The 22,330-nt window shown below is 34.1% G+C and overlaps 1 protein-coding gene across 1 annotated transcript in view; it reads left to right on the top strand.

Moving 5' to 3' along the window:
- LOC144453039 (DENN domain-containing protein 5B-like) overlaps positions 1 to 22,330 on the top strand; it is a 77,649-nt gene that overhangs the window by 22,794 nt on the left and 32,525 nt on the right. The window contains exons 4-9 of the mRNA XM_078144309.1: positions 177 to 364; positions 1,307 to 1,918; positions 4,054 to 4,288; positions 5,588 to 5,735; positions 14,863 to 14,953; positions 18,689 to 18,724. Of these exons, the coding sequence (XP_078000435.1) occupies positions 177 to 364; positions 1,307 to 1,918; positions 4,054 to 4,288; positions 5,588 to 5,735; positions 14,863 to 14,953; positions 18,689 to 18,724 (1,310 nt within the window). The remainder of the gene's footprint in view (positions 1 to 176; positions 365 to 1,306; positions 1,919 to 4,053; positions 4,289 to 5,587; positions 5,736 to 14,862; positions 14,954 to 18,688; positions 18,725 to 22,330) is intronic.

Here is a 22,330-nt window from a genome sequence, read left to right as displayed (position 1 = left end):
TGTATGTATGTATGTATGTATGTATGTATAATTGTATGTGTGTATGTATGTATGTATGTATGTATGTATGTATAATTGTATAATTGTATAATTGTATAATTGTATCAGAGACATGTGTATTAAAGTTGTAGTAGGAGTATTTGTCTATAAATATTGCTGATTGTCTTTGATTACAGATTACCAAAGATTAGTACTCGTAGCAGAATGCCTTGGTGCCTTATTATTCCCATTTACATGGCAACATGTCTATGTTCCTATACTGCCAGCATCTATGTTACATTTCTTGGATGCCCCAGTACCATTTATCATGGGTTTACACTCTAGTGGTAAAGAAGATAGGTCTGAATTAAACCTACCTAATGAGGTCAGTTTGGTCACCAGACTAGTGTTTGTGTATGGATGGAGAGTGGTGTGAGTGGAGATTGAGTAGATGGAGAAATGGTGGATAGAGAATGGGGTGGATGGAGAGTGGGGTGAGTGAAGATTGAGTGGATGGAGAGATGGTGGATGGAGATGGGTGGGCGGAGAGTAGGGTGGTGGAGAGTAGGGGTGGAGAGGGAAGGATGGAGAGTGGGTGGATGGACAGTTGGGTGGATGGAGTTGGGTGGATGGAGAGTGGGGTGGATGGAGAGTGGGGGGGGGGGTGAGAGGGAAGGATGGAGAGTGGGTGGATGGAGAATGGGGTGGGTGGAGAGTGGGTGATGGTCCCCAGGTGGGTGGAGAATTGGGTGTATGAAGAGTTGGGTGGATGGAGAGTTGGATGATGGTCCCGGGTGGGTGGAGAGTGGGGTGGTTGGTGAGTGGGGTTAGTGGAGAGTGGGGTGGATGGAGAGTGGGGTGAGTGGAGAGTGGGGTGGGTGGAGAGTAGGGTGGGAAGAGATGTGTGGATGGAGAGTGGGGTGAGTGGAATGGATGGATGGAAAGTGGGGTGGGTGGAGAGTGGGATACATGTAGGTGAAGAGTGGAGTGGGGGAGAGAAAGATGGGTGGAGAATGGGAACAGAGAGGGGAACTAGATCTACAAGATTACGGTATAGTTGGAAAGGAGACACTTATGTATAGGTATAAAGTCTAATCTCTTGGGTGTCAAAGGGGAGAGGGGAAGGTGATGTAACAGTAGTTAAGTGTGTATTGTGTTCCATAGAACTAAAGAGAATAATAGGTTAACAGTAAGACACTCTTGGTGAATGATTTTCAATAGAAAGTCTTTAAAAGAACTTAGTATTGTATGATTACACCATTGATTGATTTGTTATTGATTGATTTGTTATTGATTGATTTGTTATTGATTGATTTGTTCTTGATAGGCCTCCCTATGCTTTGTTGATATTGATAACCATAATGTGGAAATACCTGAAGAGTTGCCTCAGTTCCCATACAAGTCAGAATTTATCCTGGAAGTATCCAGAGTAATGGATCAATACAGGATGATCATAAACTCAGAAAGTGTCAAGGGACTTCAGGAACCCGATTCTAATTTGAACTCCAGGCAGAATTTGTATGGACTTCAGGACAGTTTGAATGTAATAAACCACTCGGTGCAAAAAGAGGACACTTTTGATAACCATAGTCAAGAGGACATTTCAGCTGATTGCATCACTGCTAAGAGTGATTTCCTAATGAATAACGAGATTGTATCAAAAGTAGCTGCCATTGCGAAACGTACGGGCGTTATCAAGAGCATATCTGACGTTGCAGAGGCACCGAAGAAAACAGATGGTAACAAGGACACAGCATATAAATACAGTAAACTCACAAGAGAAGAAATTGATGAACTGACATTCAATAGTGCAATTCGGGAAGTTTTCTGTTATCGTTTTGTTCAAATGTTTCGTAATTATGAAGCATTTGTCATTCAACCAAATCAAGAAATGGATGCATGGTTGAATGCTAGAGAACAAATGCAGAACTTTGATAAGGTAATTGTGTATAATTTCTCATCCATATGTGTATGTAGTGCTGCATTGATCATGTTCATATTCCGCCATGCTTTTCAATGATGGGTAGAAAGAAAGCTATAACATTAACAGCTGCCAGGATAACTGTCACCCCAGTCATCCAGAAGACTCAACCCTACACAACGGTTTCATTATTTATTTTCCAACACACATGAATATGTCTGTGGCTATATACTGGTATAGCTGTCTGTGACTTGATAAATATGTCTGGGGCTATATACTGGTATAGCTGTCTGTGACTTGATAAATGTGTCTGTGGCTATATACCGGTATAGCTGTATATCTGTGACTTGATAAATATGTCTGTGGCTATATACCGGTATAGCTGTATATCTGTGACTTGATAAATATGTCTGTGGCTATATACTGGTATAGCTGTCTGTGACTTGATAAATATGTCTGTGGCTATATACCGGTATAGCTGTATAGCTGTGACTTGATAAATATGTCTGTGGCTATATACCGGTATAGCTGTATATCTGTGACTTGATAAATATGTCTGTGGCTATATACTGGTATAGCTGTATATCTGTGACTTGATAAATATGTCTGTGGCTATATACTGGTATAGCTGTATATCTGTGACTTGATAAATATGTCTGTGGCTATATACTGGTATAGCTGTATATCTGTGACTTGATAAATATGTCTGTGGCTATATACTGGTATAGCTGTATATCTGTGACTTGATAAATATGTCTGTGGCTATATACCGGTATAGCTGTATATCTGTGACTTGATAAATATGTCTGTGGCTATATACCAGTATAGCTGTATATCTTTGACTTGATAAATATGTCTGGGGCTATATACCGGTATAGCTGTCTGTGACTTGATAAATGTGTCTGTGGCTATATACCGGTATAGCTGTATATCTGTGACTTGATAAATATGTCTGGGGCTATATACCGGTATAGCTGTCTGTGACTTGATAAATGTGTCTGTGGCTATATACCGGTATAGCTGTATATCTGTGACTTGATAAATATGTCTGTACATGTACATTGTGTACATATATATTACATATTAAACAACACTAAATCTATAATTACCATGCATAAGTTACTAATGTAGCACAGCTCATAAGGTTCAGTAGTGCTAAAGCCATTGCAAAATGTCTGTCTGTGTGGATGTGTGTGTGTGTGTGTGTGTGCGCGCGCGCGCGTGTGTGTGTGTGTGTGCGTGCGTGTGTGTGTGTGTGTGTGTGTGTGTGTGTGTAAAAACTTAAAGTCAAAAACCGCAATGATATTTGGTGAGTGTATTACCTTGGGTGTGTAGTTGGGAAATTGTTCAAATCAAAATGATCTTACCACTTAAGATTGTTCATAACATGATGATTCCATCAGTGATATGCAAATTAGGGCTAAAAATGTGTCTTTTTGGTCAAAAATCTTTAATTCCAAAATTACAGAGCAGATTTGGCTGAAATTTAATGGGGATGCATGTGGAAGTGTATAGATGGAGAATTGTTAAGCATATAATGATCTCGTCAGTGATATGCAAATTAGGTGTTAAAATGTGAATTTTGGTCAAAATCTTATATTTGAAGTACTTTGTCAGTGGGACTGAAACTTGGTGAGATGTTTCTAGAAGTGTTATTCTGCAGATTTTCTTCAAAACATTTTGGCAAAATTGGCCCGAGCAACCATGACCACACCCTTAGCAACAACCAAATGTCAGTATATTTTAGTCCATTAACATCAGGGCAAGTGAGTAAACATTCAAAAAAATGATTGTCAATACCCCTAGCAACCATGACCACGCCCATAGCAACAGCCAAATGATCACGTATATTGCAATGATAACAACAGGGATTCATAGACAACAAACATTCAAAAAAATGTATGCAAATGTGTCTAGCAGCATGACCATGCCCATAGCAACAGCCAATGATTGCATATACATGTATTGCAAAGAAAACAACAGGGTTACATTTGTAGATAGGCAAATGCATAGTCATTCAGCAAATGAACACCTATTGTTAGCATAGATCAGCTTGTACAGTTGTGCAACAATGCCATTGGTGGTATTTTGTTAGCATAGATCAGCTTGTACAGTTATGTAACAATGCCAATGGTGGTACATTTGTATTTTAGGCTTCATTCCTGTCTGACCAACCAGACGCAGCAATCCCATTCCTATCACCTTTCCTTGAGACTCAGATGTTTGCCACTTTGATTGATATGAAGATATTAAGTAACTGGGAAGACATGGATACTAACCTTAAAGTGTTTGAAGCAAGAATTGACAGCTACAAAAGTAAAAATACAGATCCAACAGGAAGTGTGAAAACTCCTAATTATGAACATTCTGTCACTGTAACTGATAATGGTGAGTTTCTTAAATATAGTAGCCTGTTTTCTTCACTGTTGAGATACATCATTAGCTGGTTGTACCTCCTAGCCCTATAGTCTGTTTACTGTACTGTTGAGATACATAGTTAGCTGGTTGTACCTCCTAGCCCTACACTCACTGTCGTAGTTTTCAGACAGACTCTGTTTTTGGACAGATATCGACTAGTCCTGCGATTGTCGCCGTTTTCTCCGCAACTGCCATATTGTCATGCTCAAGCATTCGTACGAAAGATCAGGCAATAGTGCAATTTTGATTCAACACCAATCTTGTGGTATCGGTTTTGAGAGCACTAATATCGGCGATGACAAAGTTACCGTATGTAACAACACTGCTGTAGTTGTCAGTGTTTTTGCTTATTTAAATCTACAAATATTTCAGTAATAGTTTTCTCCCAGTGCTCCGTTCAAACTAGATGACATTTTCCATGAAATCTTGATGTGTTTTGAACGAAAGTATGTTACGTATCTGGAGCAAAGAAGTGTATATCGGACAGTGCTCACGTTTGCGCGCCCAATACATAGACTGCCAAGCCGCGCCATGAACTGGGATCGAATCCCAGAGTCGAATTCGGTAGTAGGACAGTGTTCACGATATTTCCTTTGCAAAAAAAATCAACTTTAGTGTAACGGTGATTAAAATACCACAATACCAATGTTTTTGCCCAATATTTAAATCAAATGGAGTGGTGAAATTCTTAATATACGCAACAAATATGTAAATCGGTGTGGAAGTTCATGTCCGATTACCAATACTGTCGTCCGATTACTAAGTCATCGATATAGGTTTATAAATTTGGGGACTATGTCATCCACAAAGATACTTGTGACTATAAACCCTGTTGAAAAAGACCCTAAAGGAAAATGTCTAAGCAGCAATGATGGGTGTTACTTTTTTGCAGTTTTTATCCAATAGTAATAGTCGAATAACTTGACCCTGTCCGAAAACTGCGACAGTGAGTGTATAGTCTGTTTACTGCACTGGTGAGATACATCGTTAGCTGGTTGTGCATTGTTAGCTGGTTGTACCTCCTAGCCCTATAGTCTGTTTACTGTGCTGTTGAGATACATCATTAGCTGGTTGTACCTCCGAGCCCTATAGTCTGTTTGCTGCACTGTTGAGATACATCATTAGCTGGTTGTACCTCCTAGCCCTATAGTCTGTTTGCTGCACTGTTGAGATACATCATTAGCTGCTTGTTGTGTGTTGTATACCCGTAGGTCACTTGATAATTTGCAGAACTACCACTGTAAATTGTTGTGTGTTGTATACCCTTAGGTCACTTGATAATTCGTAGAGCTACTACTGTGGACCATTTGGCTGTGGCACCACATTTGTTATCAACTAATATCAAACGAAAACATGAAGCTGGAGTGTTTCCTGAGTTGAATTCTGAAGCTCTGACCAAACCTGTTATGTCACAGAGGTAAGTGTTAACATGTCCATCATTTAAAATGGCCACATGAATGAGGATTTACTATTTATTTTGGATTTTTAGCGTACAAAACAATTTTATCATGGCTTTCTACTTCAGACGTCAATAGGAAACAATATTGAGGAAGTCTGTGTTTGTAACTCAATACATTGCAAAAGGTAACAAATTTGTAATGTTTGTTATTGTATGTACAGTAACAAAAAGTTTACCAAATTTATTGTCTTTTGCAATTTATTGAGTTACAAACAAAGACTTGGCATATGTTGTTTCACTTTGGCTTTTTAAGTAGGAAGCCATGATGACATTGTTTTATAAATGAAACATCCAAAATAAATAGTAAATCCTCAACCATCTGGCCATTTGAGTGTTTCCTGTGTATACTGTATTAAAATTGAAGACAGCTAAACTAGTTCACCAAGCCTTTACTAATGATAAATGTTTGGATAGTACATGCCATTCTAATTGATCTGTGTTACATTTACCAATTATAGATATGGTATCACTATGGTCTTACATTTACCAATTATAGATATGGTATCACTATGGTCTTACATTTACCAATTATAGATATGGTATCACTTTGGTCTTACATTTACCAATTATAGATATGGTATCACTATGGTCTTACATTTACCAATTATAGATATGGTATCACTATGGTCTTACATTTACCAATTATAGATATGGTATCACTATGGTCTTACATTTACCAATTATAGATATGGTATCACTTTGGTCTTACATTTACCAATTATAGATATGGTATCACTATGGTCTTACATTTACCAATTATAGATATGGTATCACTATGGTCTTACATTTACCAATTATAGATATGGTATCACTATGGTCTTACATTTACCAATTATAGATATGGTATCACTATGGTCTTACATTTACCAATTATAGATATGGTATCACTTTGGTCTTACATTTACCAATTATAGATATGGTATCACTATGGTCTTACATTTACCAATTATAGATATGGTATCACTATGGTCTTACATTTACCAATTATAGATATGGTATCACTTTGGTCTTACATTTACCAATTATAGATATGGTATCACTTTGGTCTTACATTTACCAATTATAGATATGGTATCACTATGGTCTTACATTTACCAATTATAGATATGGTATCACTGTGGTCTTACATTTACCAATTATAGATATGGTATCACTATGGTCTTACATTTACCAATTATAGATATGGTATCACTTTGGTCTTACATTTACCAATTATAGATATGGTATCACTTTGGTCTTACATTTACCAATTATAGATATGGTATCACTATGGTCTTACATTTACCAATTATAGATATGGTATCACTGTGGTCTTACATTTACCAATTATAGATATGGTATCACTATGGTCTTACATGTACCAATTATAGATATGGTATCACTTTGGTCTTACATTTACCAATTATAGATATGGTATCACTTTGGTCTTACATTTACCAATTATAGATATGGTATCACTTTGGTCTTACATTTACCAATTATAGATATGGTATCACTATGGTCTTACATTTACCAATTATAGATATGGTATCACTATGGTCTTACATTTACCAATTATAGATATGGTATCACTTTGGTCTTACATTTACCAATTATAGATATGGTATCACTTTGGTCTTACATTTACCAATTATAGATATGGTATCACTATGGTCTTACATTTACCAGCTATAGATATGGTATCACTATGGTCTTACATTTACCAATTACAGATATGTTATCACTATGGTCTTACATTTACCAATTATAGATATGGTATCACTATGGTCTTACATTTACCAATTATAGATATGGTATCACTATGGTCTTACATTTACCAATTATAGATATGGTATCACTATGGTCTTACATTTACCAATTATAGATATGGTATCACTATGGTCTTACATTTACCAGCTATAGATATGGTATCACTGTGGTCTTACATTTACCAATTATAGATATGGTATCACTATGGTCTTACATTTACCAGCTATAGATATGGTATCACTATGGTCTTACATTTACCAATTATAGATATGGTATCACTATGGTCTTACATTTACCAGCTATAGATATGGTATCACTGTGGTCTTACATTTACCAATTATAGATATGGTATCACTATGGTCTTACATTTACCAATTATAGTTATGGTATCACTATGGTCTTACATTTACCAGCTATAGATATGGTATCACTATGGTCTTACATTTACCAGCTATAGATATGGTATCACTATGGTCTTACATTTACCAGCTATAGATATGGTATCACTTTGGTCTTACATTTACCAATTATAGATATGGTATCACTATGGTCTTACATTTACCAATTATAGATATGGTATCACTATGGTCTTACATTTACCAATTATAGATATGGTATCACTATGGTCTTACATTTACCAGCTATAGATATGGTATCACTATGGTCTTACATTTACCAATTATAGATATGGTATCACTATGGTCTTACATTTACCAATTATAGATATGGTATCACTATGGTCTTACATTTACCAATTATAGATATGGTATCACTTTGGTCTTACATTTACCAATTATAGATATGGTATCACTATGGTCTTACATTTACCAATTATAGATATGGTATCACTTTGGTCTTACATTTACCAATTATAGATATGGTATCACTTTGGTCTTACATTTACCAATTATAGATATGGTATCACTATGGTCTTACATTTACCAATTATAGATATGGTATCACTATGGTCTTACATTTACCAATTATAGATATGGTATCACTATGGTCTTACATTTACCAATTATAGATATGTTATCACTTTGGTCTTACATTTACCAATTATAGATATGGTATCACTTTGGTCTTACATTTACCAATTATAGATATGGTATCACTTTGGTCTTACATTTACCAATTATAGATATGGTATCACTTTGGTCTTACATTTACCAATTATAGATATGGTATCACTGTGGTCTTACATTTACCAATTATAGATATGGTATCACTATGGTCTTACATTTACCAGCTATAGATATGGTATCACTATGGTCTTACATTTACCAATTATAGATATGGTATCACTTTGGTCTTACATTTACCAATTATAGATATGGTATCACTTTGGTCTTACATTTACCAATTATAGATATGGTATCACTATGGTCTTACATTTACCAGCTATAGATATGGTATCACTATGGTCTTACATTTACCAATTATAGATATGGTATCACTATGGTCTTACATTTACCAATTATAGATATGGTATCACTTTGGTCTTACATTTACCAATTATAGATATGGTATCACTATGGTCGTACATTTACCAGCTATAGATATGGTATCACTATGGTCTTACATTTACCAATTATAGATATGGTATCACTATGGTCTTACATTTACCAATTACAGATATGGTATCACTATGGTCTTACATTTACCAATTATAGATATGGTATCACTTTGGTCTTACATTTACCAATTATAGATATGGTATCACTATGGTCTTACATTTACCAATTATAGATATGGTATCACTATGGTCTTACATTTACCAATTATAGATATGGTATCACTATGGTCTTACATTTACCAATTATAGATATGGTATCACTTTGGTCTTACATTTACCAATTATAGATATGGTATCACTATGGTCTTACATTTACCAATTATAGATATGGTATCACTATGGTCTTACATTTACCAATTATAGATATGGTATCACTATGGTCTTACATTTACCAATTATAGATATGGTATCACTATGGTCTTACATTTACCAATTATAGATATGGTATCACTTTGGTCTTACATTTACCAATTATAGATATGGTATCACTATGGTCTTACATTTACCAATTATAGATATGGTATCACTATGGTCTTACATTTACCAATTATAGATATGGTATCACTTTGGTCTTACATTTACCAATTATAGATATGGTATCACTTTGGTCTTACATTTACCAATTATAGATATGGTATCACTATGGTCTTACATTTACCATTTATAGATATGGTATCACTGTGGTCTTACATTTACCAATTATAGATATGGTATCACTATGGTCTTACATTTACCAATTATAGATATGGTATCACTTTGGTCTTACATTTACCAATTATAGATATGGTATCACTTTGGTCTTACATTTACCAATTATAGATATGGTATCACTATGGTCTTACATTTACCAATTATAGATATGGTATCACTGTGGTCTTACATTTACCAATTATAGATATGGTATCACTATGGTCTTACATGTACCAATTATAGATATGGTATCACTTTGGTCTTACATTTACCAATTACAGATATGTTATCACTATGGTCTTACATTTACCAATTATAGATATGGTATCACTATGGTCTTACATTTACCAATTATAGATATGGTATCACTATGGTCTTACATTTACCAATTATAGATATGGTATCACTATGGTCTTACATTTACCAATTATAGATATGGTATCACTATGGTCTTACATTTACCAGCTATAGATATGGTATCACTGTGGTCTTACATTTACCAATTATAGATATGGTATCACTATGGTCTTACATTTACCAGCTATAGATATGGTATCACTATGGTCTTACATTTACCAATTATAGATATGATATCACTATGGTCTTACATTTACCAGCTATAGATATGGTATCACTGTGGTCTTACATTTACCAATTATAGATATGGTATCACTATGGTCTTACATTTACCAATTATAGTTATGGTATCACTATGGTCTTACATTTACCAGCTATAGATATGGTATCACTATGGTCTTACATTTACCAGCTATAGATATGGTATCACTATGGTCTTACATTTACCAGCTATAGATATGGTATCACTATGGTCTTACATTTACCAGCTATAGATATGGTATCACTATGGTCTTACATTTACCAGCTATAGATATGGTATCACTTTGGTCTTACATTTACCAATTATAGATATGGTATCACTATGGTCTTACATTTACCAATTATAGATATGGTATCACTATGGTCTTACATTTACCAATTATAGATATGGTATCACTATGGTCTTACATTTACCAATTATAGATATGGTATCACTTTGGTCTTACATTTACCAATTATAGATATGGTATCACTTTGGTCTTACATTTACCAATTATAGATATGGTATCACTATGGTCTTACATTTACCAATTATAGATATGGTATCACTATGGTCTTACATTTACCAATTATAGATATGGTATCACTATGGTCTTACATTTACCAATTATAGATATGTTATCACTTTGGTCTTACATTTACCAATTATAGATATGGTATCACTTTGGTCTTACATTTACCAATTATAGATATGGTATCACTTTGGTCTTACATTTACCAATTATAGATATGGTATCACTTTGGTCTTACATTTACCAATTATAGATATGGTATCACTGTGGTCTTACATTTACCAATTATAGATATGGTATCACTATGGTCTTACATTTACCAGCTATAGATATGGTATCACTATGGTCTTACATTTACCAATTATAGATATGGTATCACTTTGGTCTTACATTTACCAATTATAGATATGGTATCACTTTGGTCTTACATTTACCAATTATAGATATGGTATCACTATGGTCTTACATTTACCAGCTATAGATATGGTATCACTATGGTCTTACATTTACCAATTATAGATATGGTATCACTATGGTCTTACATTTACCAATTATAGATATGGTATCACTTTGGTCTTACATTTACCAATTATAGATATGGTATCACTATGGTCGTACATTTACCAGCTATAGATATGGTATCACTATGGTCTTACATTTACCAATTATAGATATGGTATCACTATGGTCTTACATTTACCAATTACAGATATGGTATCACTATGGTCTTACATTTACCAATTATAGATATGGTATCACTTTGGTCTTACATTTACCAATTACAGATATGGTATCACTATGGTCTTACATTTACCAATTACAGATATGGTATCACTATGGTCTTACATTTACCAATTATAGATATGGTATCACTATGGTCTTACATTTACCAGCTATAGATATGGTATCACTATGGTCTTACATTTACCAATTATAGATATGGTATCACTATGGTCTTACATTTACCAATTATAGATATGGTATCACTATGGTCTTACATTTACCAGCTATATATATGGTATCACTTTGGTCTTACATTTACCAATTATAGATATGGTATCACTTTGGTCTTACATTTACCAATTATAGATATGGTATCACTATGGTCTTACATTTACCAGCTATAGATATGGTATCACTATGGTCTTACATTTACCAATTATAGATATGGTATCACTTTGGTCTTACATTTACCAATTATAGATATGGTATCACTTTGGTCTTACATTTACCAATTATAGATATGGTATCACTGTGGTCTTACATTTACCAATTATAGATATGGTATCACTATGGTCTTACATTTACCAGCTATAGATATGGTATCACTTTGGTCTTACATTTACCAATTATAGATATGGTATCACTATGGTCTTACATTTACCAGCTATAGATATGGTATCACTGTGGTCTTACATTTACCAATTATAGATATGGTATCACTATGGTCTTACATTTACCAATTATAGATATGGTATCACTATGGTCTTACATTTACCAATTATAGATATGGTATCACTTTGGTGTTACATTTACCAATTATAGATATGGTATCACTGTGGTCTTACATTTACCAATTATAGATATGGTATCACTTTGGTCTTACATTTACCAATTATAGATATGGTATCACTATGGTCTTACATTTACCAGCTATAGATATGGTATCACTATGGTCTTACATTTACCAATTATAGATATGGTATCACTTTGGTCTTACATTTACCAATTATAGATATGGTATCACTATGGTCTTACATTTACCAATTATAGATATGGTATCACTATGGTCTTACATTTACCAGCTATATATATGGTATCACTTTGGTCTTACATTTACCAATTATAGATATGGTATCACTTTGGTCTTACATTTACCAATTATAGATATGGTATCACTTTGGTCTTACATTTACCAGCTATAGATATGGTATCACTGTGGTCTTACATTTACCAATTATAGATATGGTATCACTATGGTCTTACATTTACCAATTATAGATATGGTATCACTATGGTCTTACATTTACCAGCTATAGATATGGTATCACTATGGTCTTACATTTACCAATTATAGATATGGTATCACTTTGGTCTTACATTTACCAATTATAGATATGGTATCACTATGGTCTTACATTTACCAATTATAGATATGGTATCACTATGGTCTTACATTTACCAATTATAGATATGGTATCACTTTGGTCTTACATTTACCAATTATAGATATGGTATCACTATGGTCTTACATTTACCAATTATAGATATGGTATCACTGTGGTCTTACATTTACCAATTATAGATATGGTATCACTATGGTCTTACATTTACCAATTATAGATATGGTATCACTGTGGTCTTACATTTACCAGCTATAGATATGGTATCACTATGGTCTTACATTTACCAGCTATAGATATGGTATCACTTTGGTCTTACATTTACCAATTATAGATATGGTATCACTATGGTCTTACATTTACCAATTATAGATATGGTATCACTATGGTCTTACATTTACCAGCTATAGATATGGTATCACTTTGGTCTTACATTTACCAATTATAGATATGGTATCACTATGGTCTTACATTTACCAGCTATAGATATGGTATCACTATGGTCTTACATTTACCAGCTATAGATATGGTATCACTATGGTCTTACATTTACCAATTATAGATATGGTATCACTATGGTCTTACATTTACCAGCTATAGATATGGTATCACTATGGTCTTACATTTACCAATTATAGATATGGTATCACTATGGTCTTACATTTACCAGCTATAGATATGGTATCACTATGGTCTTACATTTACCAGCTATAGATATGGTATCACTATGGTCTTACATTTACCAGCTATAGATATGGTATCACTATGGTCTTACATTTACCAGCTATAGATATGGTATCACTATGGTCTTACATTTACCAATTATAGATATGGTATCACTATGGTCTTACATTTACCAGCTATAGATATGGTATCACTATGGTCTTACATTTACCAATTATAGATATGGTATCACTTTGGTCTTACATTTACCAATTATAGATATGGTATCACTATGGTCTTACATTTACCAATTATAGATATGGTATCACTTTGGTCTTACATTTACCAATTATAGATATGGTATCACTTTGGTCTTACATTTACCAATTATAGATATGGTATCACTTTGGTCTTACATTTACCAATTATAGATATGGTATCACTTTGGTCTTACATTTACCAATTATAGATATGGTATCACTTTGATCTTACATTTACCAATTATAGATATGGTATCACTTTGGTCTTACATTTACCAATTATAGATATGGTATCACTTTGGTCTTACATTTACCAATTATAGATATGGTATCACTATGGTCTTACATTTACCAATTATAGATATGGTATCACTATGGTCTTACATTTACCAATTATAGATATGGTATCACTTTGGTCTTACATTTACCAATTATAGATATGGTATCACTATGGTCTTACATTTACCAATTATAGATATGGTATCACTATGGTCTTACATTTACCAATTATAGATATGGTATCACTATGGTCTTACATTTACCAATTATAGATATGGTATCACTATGGTCTTACATTTACCAATTATAGATATGGTATCACTTTGGTCTTACATTTACCAATTATAGATATGGTATCACTTTGGTCTTACATTTACCAATTATAGATATGGTATCACTTTGGTCTTACATTTACCATATATAGATATGTTTGTATGTCATAAAAGTAAGACTTAGTAAATTACATGACATCATTTATATTACCTCTGTCTAGTCCACGACTTAAAAGTAAGACTTAGTAAATTACATGACATCATTTACATTACCTATGTCTAGTCCACGACTAAAAAGTAAGACTTAGTAAATCATAACATCATTTGTGTTATATATTTCTAGTCCACGACTTAAAAGTAAGGCTCAATGGAGAAGAAAGGATAGACAACACCAACATGCTGAACATTTGCAACTAAAGCAAGACCAAAGAGAGGTAGGTCAAAGGTCATTGATTCCTATCTAATATATGTTTAGCACAATTGAACTGAGGTTCAGTAGTGCTATAGCCATGGGGAAATGTCTGTATGTGTATGTGTATGTGTATGTGTATGTGTATGTGTATGTGTATGATGTGTATGTGTGTGTGTGTCTTTGTGTGTTTGTGTGTATGTGTGTGAGTGTGAGTGTGTGTGTGTATGTGTGTGTAAACGACTTAAAGTCAAAAACCGCCAGACCGATTGGCTTGGTATTTGCTGGGGATATTACTTGGGGTGTGTAGATAGGAAATTTTTCAAATGAAAATGATCACATCAGAGATGTGCATTTTGGGTCAAAAAATATGATTTGTGGTGTTAAAAAATGCTTTAACTCGGCCTCGAAATAAAAGGCTGTTGTTTTATTGATGCCATGAAGCCATTAAATCTTTTATGGGCTACTTCACATCTCAATGTCAATGGCATCAATATTAACCTCTGTTTGAGGTTGCTTGGAAAAGCTGGTTTTAGCACAGCTAAATTAATAGACACTGTCTATGATTAAAACAGGTTCATTCATGCTACAAACATGATAAAGAGTCTTGTTGGGGTCAATATGTGTGATGTTTGGTTGAGAAACTTAAACTCAAAAACTACTGGGTAGATCGGTCGGAAATTTGGTGGGAACAATCTTAGGGGTATTTAGATTAAGTATTGTTTAGAACTTGATGATCCCATCAGTGATATGCAAATTAGCTATAAAATGTGTCTTTTTCTTCAAAAATCTTTATTCCAAAACTACAGATTGGGCTGAAATTGAATGGGAATGGATTTATGGGTGTGCATATGAAGAAATATGAAGCATATAATGATCTCATCGGTGATGTGCAAATTAGATGTAAAAATGTGAATTTTGGTCAAAATTTATATCTCTAAAAGTACTTGGTCAATGAGACTGAAACTTAGTGAGATGTTTCTGGGATTGTTATTCTTTAAATTTTCTTCAAATATTCTGACACAATTGGCCCTAGCAACCATGACAACCCTTATCGACAACCCTTATGAACAACCGAATGGCCGTATCTTTTGGTCATAAAATAATAATGTTGGGTTCTTATATAGTGCTTTCCCACACCGTGCTCAAAGCGCTTTACAATTATTACCACTGGCTCGGATCAGAATGGCACAACGGCCCTTTAGTCTTCCTCAACTCCCCGGGGAACATACAATCCATTGCAGCCATTTTAAGCGCATAGGATTAAAGCCTTCACATTGCAACCTACATGTACATCCTACCAGGTCCCCAATTATACAGCTGGGTTGACTGAGGCACAGTTGTGGTTCAAATCTTGCCCAAGGACTTTAGCCACTCAGAAACAAACAGCAGGCAGCGACAGGGCTCGAACCTGCAACCTGTAGATTCCAAGCCGGTCACGCTAACCATTCACCCATCATGACTCCATATAACATGATCATCTTGTAGGCAAGTGAGTAAACATTCAAAAACTGTATGCAAATTTCCCTAGCAACCATGACCACGCCCATAGCAGGGATTCTTAGACAAGTGAACGAGCATTCAAAAAGTGTATGCAAATATGCCTGGCAACAAGACCACAGCCATAGCAACAGCCAAACAGTGGTGTTTTTCACAAAGATAACAGGGATCCTTAGACAAGTGAACGAACATTCAAAAAGTGTATGCAAATATGCCTGGCAACAAGACCACAGCCATAGCAACAGCCAAAACAGTGGTGTTTTTCAGAAAGATAACAGGGATTCTTAGACAATTGAATAAACATTCAAAAAATATATTTAAATTTGCCTAGCAACACGACCATGCCCATAGCAATAGCCAAATAATCACATATATTGCAAAGATAACAACAGGTATTGAAAGATAAATGAATAAACATTCAAAAAATGTATGCAAATGTGCCTAGCAACAAGACCACACCAATAGCAACATCCAGTGATCACATATATTGCAAAGATAACAAGAGGATTAATAGACAAATGAATAAACATTTAGAAATGTATGCAAATATGCCTAGCAACAAGACCATGCCCATAGCAACAGCCAAATGATCACGTATATTGCATAGATATCAGGAATTCATACACAAGTGAACAAAAACATACAAAAGTGTATGCAAATATATCTAACAACAAGACCACGCCCATAGCAACAGCCAAATGATAGCGTATATCATGAAGATAGCAACATGGTTAGATAGGCAACTGGATAGTCATTCAACAAATGAACACCTATTGTTAGCATGGACTAGCATATGGATAAACATTTTTAAAAACTGTACAGTTGTGCTACAGTTATGCTACAATGCCATTGGTGCTATTTTTGTTAGTCCCTGACGGGGACTTATGGATTGGGTTCCGTCCGTCCGTCTGTCCACAGCCGTTTCTTGGAGATGCCTGGACCGATTTTTTTCAAACTTGGTACAGGGGCAACATACTATGGCATACATATGCACGTCGATTTGTTTTATGATACAATCCAATATGGCTGCCTAGCAGCCATTTTGCTTGCAAATTTTCCCTGTCCAAAGCCGTAACTCAGACATGCGTGAACAGATCTCATTCAAAGTTGCTATTAGGACAGTGTTATATGACATACATGTGCATATTCATTGTTGTTGTGATACGATCCAATATGGCTGCCTGGCAGCCATTTGTTTGCGAATTTTCCATGTCCAAAGCCATAACTCAGACTTGCTTGAACAGAGCTCATTCAAAGTTGGTATTAGTGCAGTGTTCTATGACATACATGTGCATATCCATTTTCGTTGTGATACAATCCGATATGGCTGCATGGCAGCCATTTTGTTTGTGAATATTCCATGTCCAAAGCCATAACTCAGACACTCTTGAACAGATCTCATTCAAAGTTGGTATTAGGACAGTGTTCTATGACATACATGTGCATATTCATTGTTGTCGTGATACGATCCAATATGGCTGCCTGGCAGCCATTTTGTTTGCGAATTTTCCATGTCCAAAGCCATAACTCAGACATGCTTGAACAGAGTAGTGATATCAAAAACAACCATATGAGGCCAACGAATATTAACCAGGTTTGAAAATGACAACATAGACTGTCAGTTCCCTAAAACACAATCATAGCGGGGACTATGTCATTTTCAATGACTTGTTTTTTGTGCAATTGAGTTACAAACCTGGACTTAGTGCAATTGATTGAGTTACAAACCTGGACTTAGTGCAATTGACTGAGTTACAAACCTGGACTTAGTGCAATTGACTGAGTTACAAACCTGGACTTAGTGCAATTGACTGAGTTACAAACCTGGACTTAGTGCAATTGACTGAGTTACAAATCTGGACTTAGTGCAATTGACTGAGTTACAAACCTGGACTTAGTGCAATTGACTGAGTTACAAACCTGGACTTAGTGCAATTGACTGAGTTACAAACCTGGACTTAGTGCAATTGACTGAGTTACAAACCTGGCCTTAGACTATGTTATTTGATATTGTTTTTTCAAGTAATGTGTTGATCCAAAGATGTTATATGTTAATTAAAATTCCACATCCATTTGGTAATTTTAATACTATCTTATCAGTTGCTGTAATATGGTAGAGGGTGCTGTGGCAGAGTTTGGACATCTATTTAACTCAAAATGGTTGAGAGTGCTGTTCAAGATTTGGGGCATTAACTTGTAACTCATAAACTAACATTTCAATGATTTCATCTTTTTCTGACATCTGCCATACAATTGCAAGGCCTACCTAGCTGATAAGCACATGAGAAAGTGGCTAGTGAGTGTCATGGTTTCTTATTGTTGTGTTGTGCTGTGTTTATTTTACTACTACTTCATTAGCACCTTGCATAGTATGGCTACAGCAGAACCTCTATTATACAATAGATATCCAGTATAGCATCACACACTGTCTGTTATCTCTATTATACAATAGATATCCAGTATAGCATCACACACTGTCTGTTATCTCTATTATACAATAGATATCCAGTATAGCATCACACTATGTCTGTTATCTCTATTATACAATAGATATCCAGTATAGCATCACACTATGTCTGTTATCTCTATTATATAATAGATATCCAGTATAGCATCACACTATGTCTGTTATTTCTATTATATAATAGATATCTAGTATAGCATCACACTATGTCTGTTATCTCTATTATATAATAGATATCCAGTATAGCATCACACTATGTCTGTTATCTCTATTATATAATAGATATCCAGTATAGCATCACACTATGTCTGTTATCTCTATTATATAATAGATATCCAGTATAGCATCACACTATGTCTGTTATCTCTATTATATAATAGATATCCAGTATAGCATCACACACTGTCTGTTATCTCTATTATATAATAGATATCCAGTATAGCATCACACACTGTCTGTTATCTCTATTATATAATAGATATCCAGTATAGCATCACACACTGTCTGTTATCTCTATTATACAATAGATATCCAGTATAGCATCACACTATGTCTGTTATCTCTATTATACAATAGATATCCAGTATAGCATCACACTATGTCTGTTATTTCTATTATATAATAGATATCCAGTATAGCATCACACTATGTCTGTTATCTCTATTATACTATAGATATCCAGTATAGCATCACACTATGTCTGTTATCTCTATTATACAATAGATATCCAGTATAGCATCACACTATGTCTGTTATTTCTATTATATAATAGATATCTAGTATAGCATCACACTATGTCTGTTATCTATATTATATAATAGATATCTAGTATAGCATCACACTATGTCTGTTATCTCTATTATATAATAGATATCCAGTATAGCATCACATTATGTCTGTTATCTCTATTATACAATAGATATCCAGTATAGCATCACACTATGTCTGTTATCTCTATTATATAATAGATATCCAGTATAGCATCACACCATGTCTGTTATCTCTATTATATAATAGATATCCAGTATAGCATCACACTATGTCTGTTATCTCTATTATATAATAGATATCCAGTATAGCATCACACTATGTCTGTTATCTCTATTATATAATAGATATCCAGTATAGCATCACACACTGTCTGTTATCTCTATTATACAATAGATATCCAGTATAGCATCACACTATGTCTGTTATCTCTATTATATAATAGATATCCAGTATAGCATCACACTATGTCTGTTATCTCTATTATATAATAGATATCCAGTATAGCATCACACTGTGTCTGTTATCTCTATTATATAATAGATATCCAGTATAGCATCACACTATGTCTGTTATCTCTATTATATAATAGATATCCAGTATAGCATCACACTATGCCTGTTATCTCTATTATACAATAGATATCCAGTATAGCATCACACTATGTCTGTTATCTCTATTACATAATAGATATCCAGTATAGCATCACACTATGTCTGTTATCTCTATTATACAATAGATATCCAGTATAGCATCACACACTGTCTGTTATCTCTATTATATAATAGATATCCAGTATAGCATCACACTGTGTCTGTTATCTCTATTATATAATAGATATCCAGTATAGCATCACACACTGTCTGTTATCTCTATTATACAATAGATATCCAGTATAGCATCACACTATGTCTGTTATCTCTATTATACAATAGATATCCAGTATAGCATCACACTATGTCTGTTATCTCTATTATATAATAGATATCCAGTATAGCATCACACTATGTCTGTTATCTCTATTATATAATAGATATCCAGTATAGCATCACACTATGTCTGTTATCTCTATTATATAATAGATATCCAGTATAGCATCACACTATGTCTGTTATCTCTATTATATAATAGATATCCAGTATAGCATCACACTATGTCTGTTATCTCTATTATATAATAGATATCCAGTATAGCATCACACTATGTCTGTTATCTCTATTATATAATAGATATCCAGTATAGCATCACACTGTGTCTGTTATCTCTATTATATAATAGATATCCAGTATAGCATCACACACTGTCTGTTATCTCTATTATACAATAGATATCCAGTATAGCATCACACTATGTCTGTTATCTCTATTATACAATAGATATCCAGTATAGCATCACACTATGTCTGTTATCTCTATTATATAATAGATATCCAGTATAGCATCACACACTGTCTGTTATCTCTATTATATAATAGATATCCAGTATAGCATCACACACTGTCTGTTATCTCTATTATATAATAGATATCCAGTATAGCATCACACTATGTCTGTTATCTCTATTATATAATAGATATCCAGTATAGCATCACACACTGTCTGTTATCTCTATTATACAATAGATATCCAGTATAGCATCACACACTGTCTGTTATCTCTATTATATAATAGATATCCAGTATAGCATCACACACTGTCTGTTATCTCTATTATACAATAGATATCCAGTATAGCATCACACACTGTCTGTTATCTCTATTATACAATAGATATCCAGTATAGCATCACACTATGTCTGTTATCTCTATTATATAATAGATATCTAGTATAGCATCACACTATGTCTGTTATCTCTATTATATAATAGATATCCAGTATAGCATCACACTATGTCTGTTATCTCTATTATATAATAGATATCCAGTATAGCATCACACTATGTCTGTTATCTCTATTATACAATAGATATCCAGTATAGCATCACACACTGTCTGTTATCTCTATTATATAATAGATATCCAGTATAGCATCACACTATGTCTGTTATCTCTATTATACAATAGATATCCAGTATAGCATCACACACTGTCTGTTATCTCTATTATATAATAGATATCCAGTATAGCATCACACTATGTCTGTTATCTCTATTATATAATAGATATCCAGTATAGCATCACACACTGTCTGTTATCTCTATTATATAATAGATATCCAGTATAGCATCACACACTGTCTGTTATCTCTATTATATAATAGATATCCAGTATAGCATCACATTATGTCTGTTATCTCTATTATACAATAGATATCCAGTATAGCATCACACTATGTCTGTTATCTCTATTATAATAGATATCCAGTATAGCATCACACTATGTCTGTTATCTCTATTAGGCCTGATGGCAAACAGGATCTGCTTTAGTCATGCTACATGTATATACCCGGTTGTGTTAGATAGTTATATATATTATATCGATGACTTTCTCGATAGTTATCCTGTAGATGGTAGTGTCACTTTCTCTATAGCCTTTAGTGTCACTTTCTGTATAGCTGATAGTGTCACTTTCTGTATAGCTGATAGTGTCACTTTCTGTATAGCTGGTAGTGTCACTTTCTGTATAGCTGGTAGTGTCACTTTCTGTATAGATGGTAGTGTCACTTTCTGTAT

Source organism: Glandiceps talaboti, chromosome 23, assembly GCF_964340395.1.
Source record: "Glandiceps talaboti chromosome 23, keGlaTala1.1, whole genome shotgun sequence".
Lineage (NCBI taxonomy): Eukaryota > Metazoa > Hemichordata > Enteropneusta > Spengelidae > Glandiceps > Glandiceps talaboti.
Note: the sequence above shows the minus strand (reverse complement) of the source record. Positions and strands in the feature narration are given on the sequence as shown.